The sequence below is a fragment of the Gymnoscopelus braueri genome, assembly GCF_963280865.1.
Source record: "Gymnoscopelus braueri genome assembly, chromosome: 2".
Classification (NCBI taxonomy): Eukaryota; Metazoa; Chordata; class Actinopteri; order Myctophiformes; family Myctophidae; genus Gymnoscopelus; species Gymnoscopelus braueri.
In genome coordinates, this window is record NC_137604.1 from 25020371 (window position 1) to 25046258 (window position 25888).

Below are 25888 nucleotides of genomic sequence, written 5' to 3' on the forward strand. Positions count from 1 at the left end.
GAAACGTTTTGCTGACTCAAGGCAGGGTGGCTAAAATTTGTGACTTCGGACTGGCACGAGACATCACCACTGACGCCAGTTATGTACTCAGGGGCAATGTGAGTGTCTTTTATGCTACCTCTGTTACAGTAAATCAATGAGGGGAGGGGGTTACACAGTGTATAATTGACATTAGTGCTCAAGCAACTTGCACACACCCACTTTTTCTGCATTTGGGGGGGACATGAAATGTCATCGAGACTGTTCTTTCAGTCCCACTCCTGTTGGATTTCTGACCATTCCCGCCGGTTCCCGTAGTAGTTTCATTCATTAATTTCTGACCGCCCGCAGTTGATTTATGACCGGCCACTCCCACTCCCACTCGCAGCAAGGTTTAAGTACCATCTAGTGCCGCAGTATTTCCATTGGGACCCAAATACATTATAAACAGAAATGATATGAGGAATTGTAATACAGCATACTCACATTGTCTGAAACACAGGAGAGGCACAGATCAGAGTAAAAGTACAATAGATTTAATGGTACAATACATATTACAGCAGTACTCTGTACAATGGAATCAATGACGAATGAATGAAAATGGATGAACAGCAGTAGGCCTACAACAAGTGTAATGGTAGTTTTTATTTAGGGCAGTCCTTTATAATGGACAATGATAGGATTTGTTTTCAAAACAGTAGGTTTGTCTGCGTTAAAAAATACAAAATGCATTTCGTGTTGGAAAATTTTTTCACTGATCAACACTATTGTACAACAATGTATAAATTAGCCAGGCATTACTACACGGTTAAGTCCTTTGTGTTAATGTATGCATTTGTAACTCTGAGAATGTAAAGGCTTGTACAGAGTTAAATTAACTGAGGATTGTACTGTTTAACAGTGGTGTCTATCAGCACTGGCTGAAAGAAGAGCGATGAGAAAACACTGTACTTAGGTATTAATGTCTGTGTTTATCACCTCCCTGCAGGCTCGTTTGCCAGTCAAATGGATGTCCCCAGAGAGTATTTTTGACTGTGTTTACACTTTTGAGAGTGATGTCTGGTCCTACGGTATACTGCTGTGGGAGATATTCTCTCTTGGTGAGCATCCTGTTAATACTGGTGACTAATGGGGACAGAGCACATTGATTTGAGTGTTACACGGTAAACTGCTGAGTGTTAATTTGTAAAAAAAAAGGAGCACCATTCTAAGAATGTATTCACTAATCTGCAATGACAGGATTATTTCAGTCTATGTCAGTGTTTCCAAAGATTTGTGTGTGTGTGTGTGTGTGTGTGTGTGTGTGTGTGTGTGTGTGTGTGTGTGTGTGTGTGTGTGTGTGTGTGTGTGTGTGTGTGTGTGTGTGTGTGTGTGTGTGTGTGTGTGTGTGTGCGTGCGTGCGTGCGTGCGTGCGTGCGTGCGTGCGTGCGTGCGTGCGTGCGTGCGTGCGTGCGTGCGTGCGTGCGTGCGTGCGTGCGTGCGTATGTATGTATGTATGTATGTATGTATGTATTTTTGTCAGTCCCAGGGAGGCACCACATTTCTCTTTTGGGTCTCAAGCTGAAATGTTTGGGAACCCCTGGTCTAAGTTACCTGTTTTTCCCCAGGTAACAGCCCCTATCCAGGGATGCAGGTGGGCTCACTGTTCTACAGAATGATCCAGGACGGCCACAGGATGAACAGACCTGAGTTTGCTCCCGCAGAGATGTAGGTTTATTTGTGTGTGCGTGCATTTCAAAGCCCCACTTTTGATATGTAGGTTTGCGTGTGTGTGTGTGTGTGTGTGTGTGTGTGTGTGTGTGTGTGTGTGTGTGTGTGTGTGTGTGTGTGTGTGTGTGTGTGTGTGTGTGTGTGTGTGTATGTGTGTGTGTGTGCGTGCGTGTATGTCAAAGCCCCACTTTTGTGATGTTATGCTGTGGTCTTGTGACAAGTCTTGCAGTTCCCGAAGGACACATGGGGGAACAGACACTCTTTCATTGCTCTTTGAACAGCCACACTGAGAAATACATAAAAGGCCACTGACCTGAAACCAAAGAGGTTAACGAGTTCAGTCACAGTCAGTGAGCAGTTCAGATGCCCGTGGTGGTCAGTAGTTAAAACATTTATCTTGAAAACCACACAGGACTTGTCTGGTGGAAACCTTCCAAAACCGTTCCTTTTATTATTATTTAAAAAACTTTTTTAAAGTAGTGAAAATAGCAGACGTTATTCCAACCAGTTCCCTTCCCCTCCATCAGGCGCCCTGGCTGACCAGGGGGAGGCAGTATAGTGACCAGGATTACTACATGTTTTTGTGAGGGTACCTACCCTAGGAGACACGGGGAGAACATGCAAACTCCACACAGAGTAGGCCCTTTCGCCAACCCCACCTAGGGTATGGGCGCTGATGACGCGGAGGAGAAGACACGCCCCCAGCGTCCCCGGCGGGAATCGAACCCAGGATTCCCGCACTCTTGTATGATGAAGTGACTGAGGCATTCATTTACGAAAAAAACATAAAACGTTAAGTTTAAACTGTTCTACCCGACAGCAACGAAATGTAACATCCAGATTTGATTGGTCAAGAAATGTCACAAACTTAACATCCAGGTGTGATTGGCCAACAAATGTCACAAATGTAACATCCGGATTTGATTGTCCGGATTGTTGATATGTCACAGCTTTGTGTGGCATAGTGATCTGAACAGCGCTACTAGAATTTCAGGCCCTAAAACAAAAATATAAATGATAAAACAATGTGTATTGTTTGTAGGTACGATATGATGCTGTCATGTTGGAATGAGGACCCACTGAAGAGACCCTCCTTTAGGAAGCTGGTGGAAAGGACTGAACTCCTGTTGTCAGAAAACACCAGGAATGTAAGTATACGGAAATATGTCCATAAATTCTATTCAACCCTACTTGACTGTAAATGCACATTATTCCTATGGCAACCTGGGAGATTTTTGGGGTTAGGGTTTCATGGTGTACTTTAATGAAAGTAATACAAATTCATAACATATGAATTTAATAATAATAATTATTATTATTATTAATGAATATAGGCAAAGGAAAACAAATGCAAGCAAGTTGACAGATGCAATAGCAGCTCGAGGGAGCAAGGTAGATACCTATGCTTCTGAATCAATTCTGGCCCTCGTCGCTTTTCATTGTGCACTATTTCAAGTAAAAATGTAACAATTTCTCAAGAAAACTAATTGCAAATACAAAAACACTTCAATGGAATTCAAATGTGTGTGTGTCATTACTCAGGTGTACCTGAACTTGAGCAGTGCTCCACCCCCAGCAGAGCAGCAGAGGGCGCCGTCTCGCCGGCTGAGTTCAGTCTGCAGCACTACTGCGCCCACACAGCCTCTACTGCTCAGCTCTGCTGATGTCTTTGTGGACTATGAAGCTGTCTGACCAGCACACACACACACACACACACACACACACACACACACACACACACACACACACACACACACACACACACACACACACACACACACACACACACACACACACACTCAAAAGACACAAAAGACACAACAGACACATACACGTGTTGAACATAGAAACACAATCACGTGCGCTTACTCATATGTCATATCATACATTCAGTGCTATTAAAACACACAAACCCTACCTCCCTATTCACTTTCTACCTTTACTACACAAACTAAACAAAAAAGCCAACTATACACAGACAGTACTAACTGGTCATAAAAAAACACATCATTCTTCGTCTGCCTTCTGTCGTACACACACACACACACACACACACACACACACACACACACACACACACACACACACACACACACACACACACACACACACACACACACACATACACACACACACACACACACACACACACACACTCTCTCTCTCTCTCTCTCTCTTATACATAAACATTCACTCCCTCTCTCTCAGTCATGCGCGCACACAACACTCACAAACAGCCGGGTTGCCCTCCAGCTCATCTCCCCGTCAGTGTATTGATCGGTGTGCGTGCCTGGTAGGTATTTCAGGTGCATGTCTATATAAAGCTGACTCCTGCACTAACCGTCCATCAGTATCCGCCATCAGATCTAACTTTAACCATCAGATCCAGGGGTGGGGATGGGTTTTTGGCTTGCACTGTGGGACCCGAGATTGTATCTTAAGCTGCTGTGGGTAAAACAAAGAGCCTAAGATAGATGGAAAACAAAGAGCCTAAGATAGATGGAAAACAAATCCCTGACCTTGAGAGACGATATTGGAACGGATAAGCGGAGAGCAGCGCTCTGCAAACCGCGAACAAGAAGACGGCAAGTTATTTTGGATCTGTTTTGTATTCCTTGAAAGTTACTGTTGTGGCGTGATGTCATAATTTACTGCAGCAATCACTAAAGTTGCACGAAGTCCTCTGATAAGACATTGCCATTGAGTCTACCTGAGCGTGTTTAAAACCAACCCGATCTCCAGAGAACATTGCACGGATCCAGTGCACTTCATTCCGTGGATAGTCGCCTCGAAACCCCGAAATTGCGTGCATATGTACGGCGCTCCCTTTGTGACAAAACCATTTCGGAGGCGCGCAGTCACAGGCGAACTGTCACCCCGTGAAGGACCACCGAGGGAGCTAAGGCGACCGAGTTGCCGTCCTGAACGGTTGTTGTGGGGACTGCTCTGCTTCCGGGTTTTTCCGGGTTGCGACTGGTTACGCCCACCGTGGGACTCGCCGTACATATGCACGCAATTTCGGGGTTTCTAGGCGACTATCCACGGAATGAAGTGCACTGGATCCGTGCAATGTTACGTATATCTCTGGAGATCAGGCTGTTAAAACACATGAACCCTAGCGTGACAACGTCCCTATTCTGGGGGTCGAACAATTAGCGGGAAATAGCAGATCTGTGAGCTTATAGATCGGCTATATAATCGGCAAGGAGATTTGGTACAGAGGGATAAAAAGAGTGGACCAAGTACAGAGCCGACACTGTATACTAAGTATACAGGGTTTAAGTGGCCTTCAATCACAAGGTTAGGCCTCTCACCTGCGTGTAGGATGTGAATCCTGAAGTGTACTGTATGTGTATATCAGCCGTTCCCCAACCCGTGGGCCAGGGACCACTGGTGGGCCGTACGGATATTGCAAGTGGGCCCCCCCAAATGATTGGCAAAAGACAAAAGATAATATAACATTAATATACATTTATTTTTTAGAAAGTCATGATATTTTTCTATTAAAAACCTTGAATGATAAGTTTTCGTTGCGATACCGATTAATAGGAACTTAAAAGTATTGTTAGTTCCATGGATCCAAGCCGGATCACATCCGATTGATTGGTCGTTAAAATAAACGTGCTCTGAAATATGCCCCGCGGGCCGCGGCCCACCCATCTGACCACTTTCATGTGGGCCCTGATCCAGAAAAGGTCTGTGGCTTTGGGAACCACTGGTATAGACAGTTTGTTTAACCCATTAAGACCGGGAACGTATCTGTGTCATTTTAAGATTTCTTTGGCTATTCAAAAAAATAGCAGATCTACAAGCTCATAGCTACGAGCTCGTAGATCTGGACATTTTAAAGTGAACATTTGTAACTAAAATCTTTGGTTCTGGGGATTTTACAAAATGTCTTCTAAATCCTAACCCATCTCAAAATATGGTGTTTCAGGGACCTCCAGAAACATCATATTGAAAAAAAAATAGCAGATATACAAGCTCATATAGCGCGGCACTCGGTGCCGCGCTATATGAGCTTGTATATCTGCTATTTTTGAATAGCCAAAAGAAATCTTAAAAATGACACAGATGCATTCCCGGTCTTATGGGTTTAAGTGGTTCATTGGCCTTGAAACACAAGGTAGGCCTTTCACCTGCTTGTAGGACCTATATCCAGATGTGTACTGTATGTGAGCCATAGCAAAGTCGTGATGTACACAGTTGATGCACAAGTGAAGCCATAAGAAAGAGGAACACAAATCCTCATGTGTGAGTGTGTGTGTTTTGTTTGGATACTGTGAGTTACAAAAGATACAACTATTGTACCTGTAAGTTAACAAATCACTGTATGAATTTGTAAGGGTAGCTATATGGACCAGCGAACTCCTAATCTGTGGGCCAGGGCCTAGCCTACTAGTGGGCCACGAGGGTATTGCAAGTGGGCTCCAAAATCATTGGCAAAACGCTATGATTTTAATTATGATATAGCATTAATAAATTATAAATAATGGTATATTTTCTTTAAAACTTTGAAACATGTATCATTGCTGTGACACCACGTTGGTTCCATTGGTCCAACCCAATTGATCAATGAAATCTGATCAATTTCATTGATCGTTAAAATAAACAATGCTCTGAGAACGCACTCCGAGGTTGGCTGCCGTGTTAAGCGGAGAGAATGATTTTGAGATTTTTCAAGTGGGCCCTGATCCAGAAAAAATATTGGGAATCGCTGCTTTTGGACTGTTTGTTTAGTAAAGACATCGGCTGGGTGTTCAGAGCTGTTCATGACATGCCTGTTCTTTGTCCTAGTTTTAACGTAAAGGGTGTATGCAATGTAAATATTACTATAGCTGTGCCTTTAGGGGTTGTTTGAGAACACTGAATGTTTGGTTGTCAAACACTACCTGGTGGGAGTGTGTTATGGAAGTGTCTGCAACACACTGTTAATGGTGGAGGTTTATGCAGTTTTGATACAGTTGGTTGACTTGTAATAAAGAATGTTCCTGTAATGGTAAGACTGTGTGTTGTGTGTTCTCTGTGTATTTTCTTCCTGTATAAAACAGAGGGGCCAAAACAACAAAACACACAAATACAGAACATGTGCATTGTGAATAATATTTGCAATTTGTTTTATTTTCAAATTGTCCAAGAAGGGAGAGGGAAAAGAGGGGGTTATAATAATAGCAAACATTTGCTTCAAAATATTCATCGTTACATTTGACTTTGGGGTAAATAGAGGAGCACAGTTCATGAGCAGAAGGGATATACATACATACAGACATACAGGTAAGCATAGCACCATTTCACACTGGATATTGGTGTGTCTTAGCCTTGTGTACAGTATGTGTACAGTATTATACTAGAGCTAGGTTGCTAAGAGTCAAGATGTGTAGTAGATACTGTAGGTGTAGGTGTCTATGTGAGTGTGTGGGGGGGGCATTACACCTAATTTACACCGCGTTGAACGACGGTGATGCTCGCCAGAAAAAGACAAAATGCAATGCATTTTTCACTTGAAAATCAATTAGGCCCGTGGTTCTCAAAGTTTTTAATTTCAAAGACCCCCATAACAGTCTCAGAGTTACAGACCAGTAAGGGTCCATTTGGAATCCATTCAAGGAACACCGACGGTCCCTGGACCTCACTTTGAGAACCACTGAATGACTGAATATATGTTAGGCGAGCAACCTGATCATACAACAGAAATATAAATTGGGCCTCAACAATGGCATTCCTTTCCAAATACCCTACAAACCATTTTCACCTGAACATTTACCCCCTTAAAACTGTTTCTCCAACCAGATATCTTTCCAACACTCCACAAAACAAAAAACATGATAACAGGGTTTGTAATATTGATAAAACATTCAGACATTTGTCAGAGGTGTTTGTTTAAAAAAAAAAAACGGTGAAGTCATAAAATTTGATTGATTTCTGTATACTCTAAACATGGATCCTTGTATGGTTTTTAAAACCCCTTCCTTTCCTTCATCACAAAAGCTGTTCTTTGTACTATTATCAGTTCACAACATCCATTAGTCTCTTTAAAACACCTTTACATTCTTTGGGCTGGGTATTAGTAACACTCAAACAATTCACATAATCAGCATGGGCCTTTAAGGCCATGCCTTAAAGCTGCAATCCGTAATTCGACTTTTAAAGTGTACCCGGGACACGAACCTGTGTCGTGTCCCCTCACGCGAGCGCCGAAATGTCTACTGCCGAGCTAATACAGAAAGGCTGTTTGGGGCTGAGGAAATATTGTGTTTTGAGCTTCATGCAATACCTCTTTTCAACTAGAAGTGGTCCTAACCGACCACAGGATACTTTATATATTTAACTGAAGCACAGGTAGACTCACTACAACCACCGCAGTTGTGTTACAGTACTTATATTGTGTTAACATACTCTAGCATACAGACTGGTCAAAATAATGTTTTATTCACCAAAACAATGTTATGGATTGCAGCTTTAAGCCCGACTTATATCTCATCGTATGCATGCCGAAAACAGCCGATGAGTTTGTAGATCGGCTATTTTTGGCGCAAGACACCATCGTACTCTAAATAAAGCATTAGACACAAACTAGGAAAGGGTCTGAATGTTCTCAAATGATGGTTTGGAAGACCTGGATCAAATAGTAGTTCCCCGCGCTGTACCATTTTCTCTGTTATCCCTTTTTCTTTTAAAACCTTAGTTGAAACTGAAAAGATTTATAACAAACTCTGTAGGAATATAGTTCATTAATTAGTTTTTTTTAAATCCTGGTGTCATTCTACATAATCTAGTCTAAATTTACCACTATTGCTGAGGACTACCAGTAGCTACTATTTGCGCCTGGTCTCATGAGTAGTAGATGTGGTAAGTCTATGTTTTTTATATTCCTTTTATCAGAATGACAATTCTGTCACATATTGTTCTTGTAAACAAGACAGTGTCCATTTGTCTTTTCTTTCTTTCTTTAGCTTGATGGGTGACCAGTGCTCAGCAGCACTACAAAATCCATTCATCTTCAGTCACACTGTACATCCTCACCCATATGAAAATAAAAATGGATTAATTTATATTGATTCTTAACACACACATGTTCTCAAGCACACAAAACTTTGTATTCCAGTTGAGCTGTCCTGCACCGTGGGCAGAATACACAACCAGAGAGGAAGTTTCTGGAATATCACAAACAGTTATATATATATTTTTTTTTACTACTGCAACGCAAGAACTGATTGGCCATCGCCAGGGGAGACCAATACTGAACCCCCCGAGTGATATACGAGAGGTGAAACTGAGAAAGATACACTCAAGTTGCACCTATAGAACAAGCATGCACACACAGACACACACACACACACACACACTCACTCACACACACGCACACATCCGCTCTGAGACAGTACAACACATTCTACAAACTCCTTTTTTCTAACCATAACAACTCCTCCATTCAAAGGCTTTTCTGTTTGATATGGCTTACAACTGTGGTGCGTGAGTTATTGGGCCCGAGTCCATTTTCTAACCCACAGAAAGGCTGAAGTGAGAATGGACCGCGGCCCAGTTCCTGGTTTAAAACGTTTCTTTACTGCTGACTGAGAACTGAGTGAGAGCTGAGCATGAGGGCTACTGAGGCCTGGAAGAACACAGGGCAGGAGGAGACACTGATGCTGATGGCAAAATGGAGGCTTATAATGTTCCAATCAATGAAGTCGGGACTTCTGTAAGTCAAATAACGACGGTTTTCACCAGTGGTTCTCAACCGTTTTAATTTCATAACTCTTGAGAGTGTACAAATAGCATGCATTTGAACACTTTTAAGAGTTACAGACCTGCACAGGTCTATTTGGAACCCCATAAAGGAACCCAGAGGATTCCTGGACCACACTTTTTGAGAACCACTGTTTTTCACCAATCGTGCTCAAATTTCTTTTTGCTGGTGTCCCTATTTGGGCATGCATGTCATTATACAGAAGAAATAGCTAAATTATAAAATAATTAGTAGATCAAAATGTTTATAGATTGGTTATTTTGGGGCATCGTACAACTACGCATAAAATAGGCTTAGAAATCTTTGATACTTAAGGAAATTAGAACATCAAATTGAATTTGTTATTGCATATTATGCATATTATGACTATTGTTCTTTGCAGCATCAATGTCCAATCCTTCCTTGTCTGCTTACAGACTGAGGCAGAAGCAAGTCTATCGTTCCACATTCCTGAGAATACAAGTACCATCCAGCAAACTCCAAATCCTTACTAAGTCAATTACTGTAAGACACAAGGGGCAACACACACACACACACACACACACACACACACACACACACACACACACACACACACACACACACACACACACACACACACACACACACACACACACACACACACAGCCACCCACCCACCCACACACACCCACACAAAGATTGCATTCTCAAATGCACACCCTATCGCACTGTGACTGAATCACACAAAGAGGTTACAAATAACTAGGTCTGAATAGTGATTTACTGTACACAACCACATTAAGTGCTAAAATATCATGGGGTTAAAGATATACTGTTTGTTACGTATAGGGCTCTCTCACTTTAAAAAATAATCCCTACTGTATATACACACAAATGTATTTCTGTTAGGGGTAATATCCTGTTGGAAAATATATACGCCTTTCAATAGTCAAAACAAACAAACAAACAAACAAAAAAAGAGACTATAATGTTATTATTGGCACTTGGAATCACCAAACCCGTTATAATAATATACGAACAGTGACCATCCTATGAAGCATTACTTTAAAGGTCCTCGATTCCTGTCAAACATCATTTGGGACTTATGGAGTTATAAAGATAAAGAGACAGTTTTGTATCTGCGACACAGTGTTTAAAAACACAAATTCCACAAACCCCCGCCCCCCCCGAGCCCGACCATTTTTTAAAACAAACGGACATAACGCTAATGATTGATTTACACTCACTTGTGCATCGCGCCGCGCACCGAAAATAGCCGATCGTCTATTTTCGGTTCGCGACACTGGGCGCACAACTACAGTATAAATCGGGCATAAAGTCTTCCAGACTTTTAGAGAAAAGGGGAAGTACGAGGTCTTGGACAGGCGCTATGCATTAGCACAGAGCTGCGCAAGTCTTTGACCAAGAAGAACAAGTAAAAAGTATTTTTTCTTTTCTCAAAAGCGACTAACAAAAAGCTTACAGTTATTCATTTCATGCAGTCATATAAAATACTACATTTGTGTTTCCCCCGTTAGGCTATATTGTATATTTACATGTTCTTATAATACAGTTGATCTGTACACAACCAAGTCCACTCTGAGACGCCTTCAAAAGAGTCTCTCGTTACCATGGTAATGGGGCGTCCACTGGGAGTTCTGTGTGGATTTCCACGGAGACCGAAGCACCTGTACTCTTCCGCCGTCGCTAAGGGAATGGGGGATTCTCCATCCATCCTGTTGCCATGGTGACAGGAGATCCCAACGAGGCTCAAAGCCTTTCCTTTTTTTTGTCACGTTTAAGTACGTTCAGAACGGAAGAACGGAGGACCACCATTTCAGGATGAAGGAAGCTTTCGTCGGCCAGCAAACAAAACAAATCCAATAAAACAACAAGTGCTGTTAGGTCTTCAAAATATGTGTTCTCAAGCCTGATACATCCTTCGGTCGCACGGCGGTGCCGCGCTGTGGTGCCGCGCTGTGGTGCCGCGCTGTGGTGCCGCGCTGTGGTCTCGTAGGTCTGCTATTTTCGCCACGCGACACAGTCGTGCGACAGAGCATAAATTAGGCTCTTATGTGACCCCGGAAGTGAAGCCCTTACTGTGGCTGGCTGCTGACGCTGTCAGTCCTGTGTGAGGAGGAGGAGGGGGCTTTCTGGGGTTTCTGGGGCTGGGGTTTGAGCTGCTGCTGGTGCCGCTGATGGTGGGACGCTTGTTGCTGCTGTTGTTGCCGCTGCGCCTGCTGTTGCTGCTGCTGCGGCTGCTGTTGGTGCGTGGCCTGGGTGAACGTGCCCTGTTGCTGGAGTGGAAACGCTGCCTGCAGGATCAGCTGGGTGGACTGGTTACCGTGGAGGAGACGGGTGCCCTGACAATAGAATAGCACGGCCTCAAGTTAAGAAGATAAGGCAATAAACAGGCACCCATGTCCTTTCACTAGCAGCACATCAACCACTACTTAAACCATATACGTAATTGACCGGGGTACCCCAGGGGTCTATACTAGGCCCCCACCTTTTGTCCTTCTGCCCCAAATTGCTTCGCTGAAAATATCCTATCTACAAGCTCGCGTTGCGGCACGTTGTGAGCTTGTACATAGGCTATTTTTGCGGAATGTTCACCCCATAATAGGTACGCTAGGGTTCATTTGGTCAAGCCCTGTCTGTCCAATCTCACTCATGCACAAAATCCTTAAAGACATAGAAATTATTTGCAAACAAACTCCAGGCTCACCCTTTGATTGTAGGAAAAAATACATTTTAAATTCGTTTTTAGTATTTTTTTATCATCTTGATTGTCCCATGTGTGGTAATTAGATTTGTCTTAAGGAATCATAAAAAATAAGCCAAAACCTTCCACCACCATAAAACCCAGAAGTCACATCATGACTTGCCAAAATGTTCTTCCAGATCTTACTGTTCCATGTTGAATCCATGAGACATACTGCCCTCTAGTGTTATCCAGGGATTCAAGCTAAAACAAATCTCAGGACTGAAACGTTTTGTTAGGCCGTCCCAATCTGTGATTTGTGAAGGGAGTTCCCCACACTAGCGCTCTATTTCCTAAACAATTAGCACAATTATGTACAATCATTCTATGTTCTTGCTGTTCTACATACAGCCAAACAGTTGAAGGAATTGCAGATTGAGATTGAGATACGAGATATCCTAGAGTAGATCATTAGGGTTTCATAGAAAATGCTTCTGAACATATATTCTGTTGCTAGTTTGACCCAATATTGACCCATTCTTCACAAGCCACTGAAGCCACACATCTTCTGAACATTGTGACACTATTTTTCCCCCCTTTTTTTTCAGAGAGACAAGTCAGGAGAAAACTAACTTTGTTTGAGAACTGTCTAGGTCAGCAACACACTCTTGCGAGATCTAGCAAGAGTAATCATACGACCTTTGCTAGATCTGACATCAGACACCACCCACTTAGGAGACCAGTGTGTACCATTTTCCCCTAGTGGCGAAGCATGGGATGGCGTATCTTCCTAAATTAAGCATCTTTGATTTAATCCATGGTCAGTTGGTTACCTGTAGGAACTGCTGCTGTTGCCCCTGTTGGCCACCCTGTGTCACTACAGTTGTCTGGCCCTGCACGTCAGCCTGGGCTTGGGGAGCCTGCGTGGGCTGCAGGGTCAGGGTCTGGGTCTGTCCCGCCTGCACAAGGAACAGACAGAAAAACACAATTATTCGACTCAACACAGCAGGCCCTGCGCAGAACAGTGTGCATGCATCATCCACCACAATCAATTCCTTTGATTTTGTATTAGTCTGATTAACCTATTGAAGGAGTAGTTCACCTAAAAAAATACTTATTTTCTATCAATTACACACCCCATGATGCCTTCAATTCAAGATTTGTTTTGTTTTTGCCGCATTCCTAAGCCAATACAAAACAAAAAAATCTCAATGATTTCAAGGATTCATGTAATTGATAGAAAATACGATTTTTTTTTAGGTGAACTACTCCTTTAAGCCCTCTTTAAAACGGTACTTACTTCTTTGCTATTCAAAAAAGATAGTATAAAATAAGTATAAAATATAAATCTCTATAAATCTCCCCCCAAAATAGATTTATTTGTTATAATTTAATATAATTCTTTGGATTAACTGTTGCACCCCTACCACAATGCAGCTTCTTAACCACCCTTTGTGAGTCAGGTGTGTCTTCTTACCTGCTGGCCTCCAAACGGGTTGTATGCAGTGACCACCTGTCCCATGAACATGGATGTGGGCACCATGACCGCACCACAAGCCATTGGAGTGGTTACCAGCTTAGTCACCAGCTGCTGTCCTGCTGGGAACCTAGCAGAATGGAGAGGGTGAAACAACAAAAGATGAAAAGAAAATGGGAAGAACAAAAGAATGTTACTTGAGCACAAAGAGCAAAGAGAACAAATAAGGAAGTGAAGAATGCCTACAACTCGGGGATACATTTTTAAAGGTCTGGGAAAGTGGATTCAAATTCTTGTTTGAATTTCTGCCACAACAGCTATCACAGCGTTTCTGCAGGTAAAGGGAAGTTACATTTAAGTCACATTTAAGTACAATTTATCAATAACAAAAAAGCACAAATACAACATGAGAAAAATGAATTCAGGCCTTTTAAGTATTTTTAAGGATCTGCAGAAACCCGGTGTCACCATTTGCAAACGCTATTAAATGTGACCTATAGACCATATTCACACGACGGCCATGTTTCTATGATGTCAATAGATGGGTTTCCTGTTTGTAAACATGAGAGGATGATGCGCGCGCAGTGGAGGGACGAGCCTGTAGAGGGCGCTATTACCCGCAGCAGCTCTGGCTGAAAAAAAAAAAGAAATGGTCTTCACCGGGTTTAATGAAAGTAGATTAAATTATGCAGTTTGTAATATGTTCTTTACTCAATAAAAATGATTTGTCGGAAGTTGGATCTGTTTGTATATAATAGCAGCATTATGCCTATTATGCCTATAATAGCAGCATTATGCCTATCTAAATCCCGAACAAAACAACAGAGTGAAGGGCGCTTCCGGTTTGTTCTACCCCAAGCATGCGCAGATTGCGCACTCTGCTCTGTGATGACGTCGCGCGGAAACCCATCTATTAAAGTAGCCACCCCGGGTGGCGGCACTTTCAATGTTAAATTCCAATATGGCCGCCGTGTGAATATGGTCTATTCAGTAGGGGTGTTGAAAAAAATCGATTCGAATACGAATCGCGATTCTACTGTTGGGCGATTCAGAATCGATTCTCTTTTTTTTTTCGTTTTTTGTTTTTGGATCTTGGATTTACCTTTGTGTGTTTACATTATTATCAGTTGATAAAACCTTTACAATTATAAAAGCTACATAAATGTACTCTGTTCTCATGCCAGCAGATTGGAGTAGATCCTGAAATCCTATGTTTTGAATCAAGAATCGTTTTGAATCGAGAATCGTTTTGAATCGAGAATCGTTTGAATCGGGGGAAAAAACGCTTTTGAATCGAAAAAAATCGGTTTTGAATCAAGAATTGTTTGTTTTGAAATAATAAAATAAAAATCGGAATCGTGACCCCAAGAATCGGAATCGAATCGAATCGTGAGATAGCAGAAGATTCACAGCCCTACTATTCAGAAGATGGCAAGGTTCATATATATCTGTGATGTCATAATGGCCCACAGCAATACACACAGCATTTGTCAAACCAGCTGTGTTCCTATTGGGCTGCTAAGCCTCTAAAAACAAAATGTACTGTATAAAATGAAATAAAAATGCACTGAAATGCTTGTAGCTCCTCCATTTTTGAAAATGTAGATGTTTGAAATCCTTCGAAAGATTTCACCTACAGTATGACATGCCCAAAATATGGACGCCAGGTTGGAAGTACAAAACTCTCAAAGATGCAATTTTAAGTGTAAACTGCTAGTGTTTATATTTGGAGACCTAATGTACTGTTTTCTTACTAGATACATGCTCCCACCATTTATGCATCTACTATTATCTATGTAAAAGTCAAGTATGAAGCACTTCTAAAACTACCACAGCATGTGATTAAAAACAGCATACAATATAACACAATAGACCCCTTATCAGACCATATCACACTGGCATCACGCAGTGCTGCTTGCGCAGGCAGGTTACGAAAGAAGCCGACCGCGCAGAAGACAGCACGTAATGGAAAAAGTCATGTGTGAAAATGCATTCCATCAAACTTTAGGCTGCAGTTTGACTGCCAGAGTGGAGGAAGAAGGCTTGTAGAATGTGTACTGTGACTTCTCCTTGTTTAATATATCGTCGCTGTCAGGTAGAAATGCCTTGCATATTTCAGGAAATATATAAATATTTCACTAATTAAAAATATGAACCCATTCAAACCGGGACGCATCTGTGTCATTTTAGATTTCTTTGGCTATTCAAAAATAGCAGATATACAAGATATGCGGCACTCTGTGATAAATCTAGAAAGTTTGTGCAAATCTTTGAATATATATATTTTAAAGTGAAAGAAAATAAAATATTTTGTTCCAGGGACCCCCAGAAGCAAAGATTTGAGTTACAAATGTCTTTAAAAATATATATATTCAAAAGATTTGCACAAATTTTCCACGGTTTTGACACAGATGCGTCCAGGTTTGAATGGGTTAATATTTTTAGTTAGTCAAACATTTATAAAACCCACAAACAACTTTCACTTTTACTTCTTCCACCACTGTAAATAAAAACATTAGAATGTCACTCTGTACCGTATCTGTCGGTCCTGTGTGAAGGTAGCCACGGTGGTGCCTTGCTGCGTGCTCTGTGGGAGGCTGCTGCTGATCTGGAGCAGGTTGGGCTGTCCAGGCTGGGAGATCATCATGGTGTTGTAGAGGGGTGCAGGCACTGTGCCCTGGGCCTGGGCCTGAGCCTGCTGCTGCTGCTGGGGCTGACGCTGAACCTACAGTGGTCATAATGGTAGGAGGCAGAGACACACATAGGTTGAATTACTTCAACTGAACTCATATTAGACGCATTGCGTGAAGGAGCCGTGTTTTGTTCCCCATTTACAAAAAATAAAGTAATTGAAAAAACACGGCCCCTCACGCATCGGAAGGACAATATCAGTCACCAGAACCAGGGACGTGTGTTTTCAATGAGTCTAACATGGTTAAATTTGAGTTTGAAGTTACAATGGGTTTATATCAGAAGGAGGCGTGTCTGATAAGATGAATATCAAATGTCTAAATACTGAAACAAGCAACTGTCTGGAGTGCAAACAAAAGCCAGAGTATACATTAAAATGACCCCAAACATGGTTAAAAGTGAAATATCCATTTAACACTAACCAAGGTCATTGCGGTATGAAAAACAACATATATAGACTTCTTGAGATAGGTAATTCAACACACTGATCATATAAACAAATAATTGTTGTTTATTTTTCGACCGTACGTCACTGATCACACAACCCCAAAAATGTATTCTCTGGTTCAAGGCGACACATCAGCTCTAAGGTACAGTGATGACATTGTTTAATGTTGAAAATGAGCAGCATTTCCCATTAAGTAAGTATTTTTAATGAAGGGCTTTTAATTTACTTTTTACTTATCTTTTTTTAACTTTTAATTTAGTAATTTTACGAGTGCTCAGGTCAGGAGTATTTCCCATATGGGTAAAGTTAAACATGTTTGACTTTTACGAGCATCCTATGAACTCTCTCACACGTTTACACCCACACATACAGCTTGCTCCTTGACTCTTCATATCGTTGCTGTCGGGCAGAAACCTCTTATCTCTCCATATTGAAACATTTTGTGTTTTTTTCGTAAATGAATGCCCTACTTGATCATACTACAGCGCCACACGAAAGCATCAAAAGTATCCACAAGCTTGAGACGCTTGAAATGCGACGCAGCGTGTCGCATTGTGAGCTTGTCGTTCTGCTATTTTCAGTGAAAGCTTTCCCCATGCTAGGGTTTAAGTGGTTAATGAGGGAATCACACCAAAGCGAATGTCAACAGACTCTTATTTCACTGTAGGGGTGGAATCGAACTACTAAATGTAATTGATTATAAATAATAGAAGATTTTTTACCATTTTATCATGAGCATTAGTGAGGACCAGTTATATGAAGATAGGTTGAAAATGGGTGAAGTCGTCCTTTAATCAATTTGTTGATATGTAGTATATATATAAAAATAGAAATAAAACGTTTTTTTATTTATTATTTGATTAATCGAATAGAATAATCGCTAAGAAAATAATCGATAGTTACAGTAAATGGAAACATGCAGATACGTGCACATGATTCAAAGTAGCTGGCCTGCAGGAACATGTAGTCCTAAACAAAAATGATTATATGTTGCTTGGCAACAGTCCAGTCAGTCCCAGTCCAGCTGCAGAAGTATTTGTGTTGGCGGAGCCAAATAAACGATTAAATCAAGAAACAAGTCAGGAGGCGACTCCATAGCCCAGTTAGGGTGTGTACCATATGGGCTCTAATGGCTGACAGTGAGTCCCCGGTTTGATTCCCGTCTGGGCAGACTATTTTCAGCATATCACTCCCCTACTCTCTCTCCATGTTTCCTGTCTCTCTGCACTGTACCTGACAAATAAAGGCTCAGAAAAGCCCAGACACAATAACTTGAAAAAAATATAACTAAATCATTATAATAAACAAATTTGTTGTCGCTTATTACCTACCTATGACCAAATCACAGACATGCTGATATACAGTACAGCACAACAGTACACACGGCTCTCGTGTGATAAGGCTACTACAGTATAAGACTGTTTTCTGTCTTTTAGCATTTAGTTTCTTTCCTGTGTTTTTCTGAAAATAATTTCACCCTAAATTTTTACGCCGGAGATCCTGTGATGTGACAGTAAATGTGATTCTGATTCTGATATTATTTCATGTTTGTCTGTGTGTCTGCGTGTCCCACCTGTGCTAGGGTGGTGTTCTGCTGTCTGAGTCCCACCTGTGCTAGGGTGGTGTTCTGCTGATTGAGTCCCACCTGTGCTAGGGTGGTGTTCTGCTGTTTGAGTCCCACCTGTGCTAGGGTGGTGTTCTGCTGTCTGAGTCCCACCTGTGCTAGGGTGGTGTTCTGCTGATTGAGTCCCACCTGTGCTAGGGTGGTGTTCTGCTGTCTGAGTCCCACCTGTGCTAGGGTGGTGTTCTGCTGATTGAGTCCCACCTGTGCTAGGGTGGTGTTCTGCTGATTGAGTCCCACCTGTGCTAGGGTGGTGTTCTGCTGTTGTAAGCTCTGCTGAGGAGGAGCAGCTTGCTGCTGGATGGTCAGCTGCTGGGTTCCTGTGAGGGCGGGATTTAGAGTTGTCTGCTGAACCTGATTGGTCAGCGTGGTCGTCTGCTGAACCGAGCCCACTTGCGGCAGCTGGACATTCGACGGCTGCAGGAACATCTGTCGCCGTGGAAACAACATTATGTTAAAGTCAATGTTCTGTGCGTCTGTGCATTTTCAAGTTTTCAGTCCCATGCATTTGTGTGGGACTTTCTTTTTTCTTTGATGTGACAATACTATCTACAGTTACAATTGAGGATTTAGTACAATTTGTATGTAAAAAAAGAAGAAAGACAAATCCTTTTTTTTTTTCTTTAAACAAAGACAAACAATAAAGGGACCCACATGCTACCAAATGAGGTAGTCGCGAGAGAGCGCTCTCTATGATAGAGAGAGCTCTCTCTATGATAGAGAGAGCTCTCTCTATCACCACCGCGGTAATAAGGTGATAAGGTGACCACCGAAAATGGTAGCATGCGCCCCCCTTAACCCTCCAAACCAACCCCACCCCTAAAGACATACATCAAAACATTTGAAATACGAAGAACATACAGAAAACGTAATGCTCTCAAGCCTTATCACACAGTGCATTTTTCTGTTGTTAGTTAAGGGCTTAATATACTTGTCGTGCGGTGTCACAGCAGATCTAAGTGAGCTTCTAGATCTGCTATAGATAAGAGGTTTCTGCCCGACAGCAACGATAGACAACATGAGGCTTTAGAATTGCTGTTGGGCTGCATGTGTCCGTGTGCATGGTTCTCCTACCTGGATGCCTGGTCCCTGGACTCTCTGCAGCTGCTCCTGGATGTTCCGGAGCTCGTCCTGCTGCCGCTGGATGTTGGCCTGAATCAGCCTGGTCCTCTGTTCCAGTTGATCCCTTAAGTGCTGCATGGCGTTCACCTGGGCTGTGAACTCCATCACCGGCTGCAGGGGGCACAGACACACACACAGACACACAGACACACAGACAGACACACACACACACACACACACACACACACACACACACACACACACACACACACACACACACACACACACACACACACACACACACACACACACACACACACACACACACAGGACACTGCTTTCAGGACACGTTTAACTACTTTGCTTAACTAATGGTTATTGGTGGCAGTTAACCCCCATCTTAAGACACTATTTAAAACAACTTAAACCCTATATACTTAGTTGACCCGGGTCCCCCAGGTCTCTAGGTGATCTCGATCTGCTGGGTGTGCTCCCCTCAACAGCGGATCTCTTCGTGACGGCGCATATCCTTCCCTCTGTTCTGCTCCCTGCTAACAACTAACCTGTAGGAGGCGCTAAAGTGCAGCGACACCCTCCCCTGCCAGCTTTCCATGCTTCCCGCCAACACGGCCAATTGTGTGACGCAAGGATCATTTTTGACAAAAAATTAAGATAACATAAAGTCCACTGTGTTCACTGAGTACTTATCTCAAGAAAGTTTCAAGTCTCTGCACGTTTGTTTTCACACTGTAATGAAACGAATGGAATTATACTGCAGGTAGTTCTGACAAAGCAATTTGATTTAGCCCAGTGGTTCTCAAAGGGTTCCCCAGCTAAATGATCGATAGTTAGGGACCTCTGTAACTCTGAGAGTGTACAAATTTGTGCACTCTCAGAGTTATGGGTGTCTGTGGCCTAATGCATACCAAACTGGGGATCCTTGAAATTGAAACATTTGAGAACCACTGGTTTAGTCAACTAGACATTTAGTAAATAAAAGTAATGTCCACACACAGTATACTGCTGTCCCAAGCTTCGTGGCGCCTATGTTTTCCAGGTATTGGTCAGACCCCATGTATTTTCCAGGGAAAGAAAGGTAGGAACAAAATCAAATAAAACTGTATGCTTTGGAAACTACCAAAACACTGGTATGCGCCTTCAAGACTACAACAGCTTTTCCGACATAACGCTTAGCGAATATGTTTTTCTATGCTATGATCACTTTTTGATTACAGAATTTGCAATGGTAGAAAAACATATAACAGAGGTGAACTATATTCCAAGGGGTATAACAAAAGACATACCAGATAAGCAAGCTTGATGAATGAAAATATACTAAAGTCATATTAAGGGCTACCTCTAGTGGTGAACAATAAAAGAAAACAAATTGTAAACATCATAAGACTGTACACTAACAATCAAAATGTCAAACGACTCAAAGCTTAGAACTGACTAAAGGTTGTACAATCGCACTTGCCACTTATAAGAGGCTTTTAAAGTTCCTGTTGGAGAAACGTTGTCATTTGGATGAGGTGGTGTCTAGTCTCTAAAGCCAGACAACTACTCTATCTATACACTATCTTCGAATGCTATATAGAGTCTGTAGTTACGCCCCCTGAAAGCGGTTCAAAGGAAGTTGTCATGATATGAAATATATTTTAAAATATCTTTCAAATATATTTTTGAATTTCCATTTCTGCTAAAGCAATGCTAGATATGCTTAGAGACTAATTTCCTTTCAAGTAGGATTTATTTAAGCGACTGCAAAGACGAAACGGAAGTGGAGGGAGGCGGACATCCGCTCTACAGCCTTAAACCATTTCAGTACTTCCGTTCTATGATGGAAACATTTGACAACTGTGTGAGGCAATCTCGAGACACTAGGTCGTGTCTAATCCTCACCTGTACATTTGTTTGTAACTGAGGCTGCTGTTGCTGTTGTTGTTGTTGTTGTTGTTGTTGTTGTTGTTGCTGTTGTTGTTGTTGTTGTTGTTGTTGTTGTTGTTGCTGTTGTTGTTGTTGTTGTTGTTGTTGTTGTTGTTGTGGTGGTGGTGGTGGTGGTGGTGGTGGTGGTGGTGGCAGCGGTGGCGGTGGTGGTTGCTGTTGTTGTTGTTGTTGTTGTTGTTGTTGTTGTTGTTGTTGTTGCTGCTGCTGTTGTTGTTGTTGTTGTTGTTGTTGTTGTTGTTGTTGCTGCTGTTGTTGTTGTTGTAGTTGTTGTTGTTGTTGTTGTTTCTGTTGTTGTTGTTGCTGCTGCTGTTGTTGTTGTTGTTGTTGTTGTTGTTGTTGTTGTTTTTGTTGTTGTTGTTGTTGTTGTTGTTGTTGTTGTTTTTGTTGTTGATTGATCGTGCCTGGAGTTACACTCTGGCCAGTGGTCTGAGAGCTCATAGACTACAAATATGGAGAGGATCAAGATTAATGATGGAGAATGATGTGTACTAGCATAGTGCATGACTGTTCCACTCCATTTCATGGACCACTTTTATTCCAGTAGCACTGAGTGGAGGAACTTAAAGGTGGCGTGTAAGTGATATTTTATGGTTAAAACAAAATGTTTTGTTGTTAAAAAGTTAAAGCTCTATGTTCTGATAGTAATCATTGCTATAGTGTTTGATCAGTAACAGGGGTCTCCCCGGCTCTACAGCTCTTTAATACAGAGAAAATACATTTTCAGGTCGGTTGCCAATTTCAGCCAATCAGAGGAGAGCACCAATTTTTCAGCTTAAATTAGAATATTGAGTATCAGCTCAGTTTTGGTCTGCTCACTTCTCTATGTCTCATTTCCATTTTCACTTGTTTATCGTGTATCCTGTATCAGTTCTCTCTCCTGATTGGATAAAATTGGTATCCCGAGCAGAAAACGCATTTTCTGTCTTAAAGGGCTGTAGAGACACGGAGACCCCTGTTACTGAACAAACACTCTATATAGCAATGTTTACTATCTAAAAATATAAATACATTATCTTATGAGGAATATCACTTACTGTTGCTTTAAGTCTCTGTTTACATGCTGTAGTGTAGGTGTTACAATTGTAGTCGTGTTTTCTGTAACGTTGCCATTCTGTTTAGTCATGTCTCACCTGCTGACTGCTGATGGAGGACGGGCGCTGTGACGTCATCTCAATGGTCGAGGCCAATGACTGCCTGGGGGGCGTGGCCGCGGCCGTGTCCATGTGTAGCTTGGAAGCTGTTGCTGTGGAAATAGAAGCATCAGTGAGTCACAGAGTTGTGCTTTTCAGCTTCCCCCGTGACCATAACATATAGCTTACAACAGAGCTTAGTCATCACAGTCTGCATGACCAGAACATGTCATTGCTGGCGGGTGAAAACCTTGTATGTCCAAAACCGTTACTTTTCCAGAGCCAATTTAAATATTAATACAAACCAACAGACACACTTAACCCCTTTCACTATTTTTCAGAAATATAAAAAAAAGCTGATATACAAGCTCACAGCGCGTCACATTGCGACCCGTTGTGAGCTTGTAGATTTGCTATTATCGCTACTTTTGCGTGACACTGTTGTTATACGACAAAGTAGGGCGTTCAAATATTACAAAAATATGAAATGTTGAAATATGGATATACAAGGTTTCTGCCCAACAGAAACAATATCAGCTTACAACAGTGCTTATTCATCCCACTCTGTGTCATTGTTGATGTATCAGTGATCCATAGCCAGCCTCTGTGTGGCTACATCTGTACATCTGGAACTGTGTGCATGCATTATGTGTAGTTAGTTATTCATCCATCCATGTTCTACCGCTTATTTGGAGCTGGGTCGCAGGGGGCAACAGTTCCGGCAGAGACTTCCCTTTCCCGGGCAACTTTAGCCGCTTTATGCTGGGGGATCCTGGGGCGTTCCAAAGCCAGCATGGAGATATAATGCCCCCCATCTGGTCCTTGGTCTGCCCCGGGGGCCTCCTCCCAGTGGGACGCACCCAGAGGACCTCCCTAGGGAGACACTCAGAAAGCATCCGTGCTAAGATGCCCGAACCAAATGAACGGGCTCCTTTCCATGTGAAGGAGCAACGGTTCTACTTTGAGTCTCTCCAGAGAGTGACTGAACTTCTCACCCTATCCCTAAGGGAGACGCCAGCCATCCATCTGAGAAAACTCATTTCGGCCACTTGAATCCGCGATCTTCTTCTTTTCGGTCATGACCCAGCAGACCCACACTTCATCATGACCATAGAGGAGAGTAGGAACGAAGATCGACCGGTATATTGAGAGCTTTGCCTTCTGGCTCAGCTCTCTTTTTGTCACAACAGTGCAGTACAGCGACTGCATGTGTGTGTGGTGTGTGTGTGTGTGTGTGTGTGTGTGTGAGTGTGTGTGTGTGTGTGTGTGTGTGTGTGTGTGTGTGTGTGTGTGTGTGTGTGTGTGTGTGTGTGTGTGTGTGTGTGTGTGTGTGTGTGTGTGTGTGTGTGTGTGTGTGTGTGTGTGTGTGTGTGCGTGTGTGCGTGTGCGTGTGCTTACACGTGCATGTGTTGTCAGACACATGTGAGGACGCTTGCGACTTGCGAGAGCTGCGTGAGGAGGTGGAGGGGGTGCGGCTACGGTCGAATCGCTGCAGCGCCTCCTTCAGGCTGGATGTATTGAGCTGGGATTCTGAACCCGAGTCCTGACTCTAAAAGAAACAAATCCAACAGAGGGAGAAAAATAAGATATTGCTATATTCTTTAAAAAAAAGAAAAATGACTTCACATGGAAAGACAAAAGAGAGAAAAGTATAATCTGAACCCACTTCGTTTAATTTTAGAATAGGACACAATTAATAGTTTATTTCAGACTGTCAATTAATTACTTCAACGTCAACATGTTTGAACTGCTGAACTGGATTAATATGGCACATACATTACCATTCATTGAAAAAGCTTTCCAACCAGTTGTAAACTTCCAAGTACAGTTTGAATTCTGATACCAAACTATGTGTTATTCTCTTGTTGATGTAATCACTGACCAACAATTGAACTACATTAGGTCAGAGAAAAAGAAGTTCCAGGCAGTGAGCCCAATTGCGAAGTCAATGGATAATGGATTAAATGAGAAGGGCACGTCTAGACTGTCCATTTTCTTAGAGTCAGAAACTTGAAAGTAGGTAAAGTAGCTTATTTTGGTCTTCTTTCACTCAAGTTATAATTATTATTTGATGTTCAGACAGATGTTTGTCCATTGCACGATCATTGTTCTAGTGACTAGTCACTTCTCACCTTGTCCACATTGGCCTCTGGGGGAGAATCCTCAATGCCCATCTCCCTGCGCTGTTCTGCCCTCACCTCCGCATAGCTACAGACATAAGTGGGGATGAGAAGGGGGAAAGGGTTCAAGACAGATTGTGAGTGTGCACACGTTTATGCACATGTGGGTTTGAACTGCATGAGTCAAATTAGTCAGGCAGAGACCAGATACTATTTGTATATATCAGTGGTTCTCAAACATTTTAATTTCAAGGACCCCCGTAACTCTGAGAATGTACAAATGCAACCAAGTGGATCCGTAATGGTCCATTTGGTTCTATTTGTACACACTTGGAGTTAAAGACCTCGAGACCCATTTGGACCTCGAGAGTCCATTTGGAACCCCTTAAAAGAACCCTGAGCGTCCCTCGACCCCACTTTGAGAACCACTGGTATATGCAGTAAAAATAAATGAGTGAGGATGTCTTCTTTATCACATAAGAGTTTTGGCAATGAGTTGAAAAAGTCTAAACACTAATCAATAGCAAGACATTCAGTGAAAGATCTTTAGTGACAAAAAGGGACACAGGAAGGAGAGAGAGAGAGTAAGGGTCATCACGTCACCTGACAACGGTGTGTGTGCAGACAATAAACTCAGGTCTGGAGTTCCACTGGTGATAAGTGATGTAGTAGTGGGTCTGGAGCCAGATCCACTGTTGACCTTTAGTTAGGAAACGGTAGTAGCACGACTTCCCTTTGCCATACTGCATCACTGAGCACAACAAAAACAAGACGCACACGTGGAGAGCAGAGTGGTTACAACCAAAACAAGCTGAGAAAATGACATGTCATACAGAAATATATGGATAATTCAGTGCTTTTGCCACCAGAGACCCTGGACTCTGGGACGACCTGCCTGAGGATATTAGGGAAGCATAATCGGTATCATCTATTAAATCACAACGAAAGCGATTTTGATCATGCTCATATTGTTTCCTTAGCTTGATTACTGTTCATTGTGATTACTCACAGTGCTCGTGACACTTGGCCAGGGACTCCAGGTCGTCAACGTGATAATAGTCATACCCCGATGTTCCCAGAACCTCAAAAGGAAGGTAACCTATGATAGGTGGAGCCCTGAAAAGGAGAACATGTCATGAATGATCAGAGACACACAACAACTAGTACGTCAACATTTTCCTTCCCTGGCAAACGGGCGAATAGGAACAAACTTGACACCTGATGTATCTGTACCCTCAAACTGAAACCTGTGCAATCAAACTGCTTCATGTTTGATTGTGGTCTATAA

The 25888-nt window shown here is 42.3% G+C and overlaps 2 protein-coding genes across 11 annotated transcripts in view; one reads left to right on the forward strand and one right to left on the reverse strand.

Annotated features, from left to right (window-relative positions):
- Positions 1-3479, forward strand: part of kitb (KIT proto-oncogene, receptor tyrosine kinase b) — a 21157-nt gene extending 17678 nt beyond the window's left edge. For 2 of the 4 annotated variants that reach the window (XM_080454383.1, XM_080454384.1), the window contains exons 17-22: positions 1-98; positions 968-1079; positions 1587-1686; positions 2732-2837; positions 3024-3081; positions 3232-3479. The exon at positions 1-98 is cut by the window's left edge and continues 25 nt beyond it. In XM_080454383.1, coding sequence (XP_080310509.1) covers positions 1-98; positions 968-1079; positions 1587-1686; positions 2732-2837; positions 3024-3081; positions 3232-3353 — 596 coding nt within the window. In that variant the 3' untranslated portion in view covers positions 3354-3479. The remainder of the gene's footprint in view (positions 99-967; positions 1080-1586; positions 1687-2731; positions 2838-3023; positions 3082-3231) is intronic. The other 2 variants (XM_080454385.1, XM_080454386.1) reach the window with 1 other exon arrangement.
- Positions 3480-6778: 3299 nt separating this feature from the next.
- LOC308097282 (circadian locomoter output cycles protein kaput-like) overlaps positions 6779-25888 on the reverse strand; it is a 29351-nt gene continuing 10241 nt past the window's right edge. For all 7 annotated transcript variants that reach the window (XM_080444980.1, XM_080444983.1, XM_080444986.1 and 4 more), the window contains 12 exons: positions 25610-25716; positions 25204-25351; positions 24613-24688; positions 23879-24029; positions 22481-22593; positions 21306-21791; positions 19416-19574; positions 18582-18770; positions 16116-16306; positions 13582-13711; positions 12938-13063; positions 6779-11763 (listed from right to left, as the gene is read on the reverse strand). In XM_080444980.1, coding sequence (XP_080301106.1) covers positions 11497-11763; positions 12938-13063; positions 13582-13711; positions 16116-16306; positions 18582-18770; positions 19416-19574; positions 21306-21791; positions 22481-22593; positions 23879-24029; positions 24613-24688; positions 25204-25351; positions 25610-25716 — 2143 coding nt within the window. In that variant the 3' untranslated portion in view covers positions 6779-11496. The remainder of the gene's footprint in view (positions 11764-12937; positions 13064-13581; positions 13712-16115; positions 16307-18581; positions 18771-19415; positions 19575-21305; positions 21792-22480; positions 22594-23878; positions 24030-24612; positions 24689-25203; positions 25352-25609; positions 25717-25888) is intronic.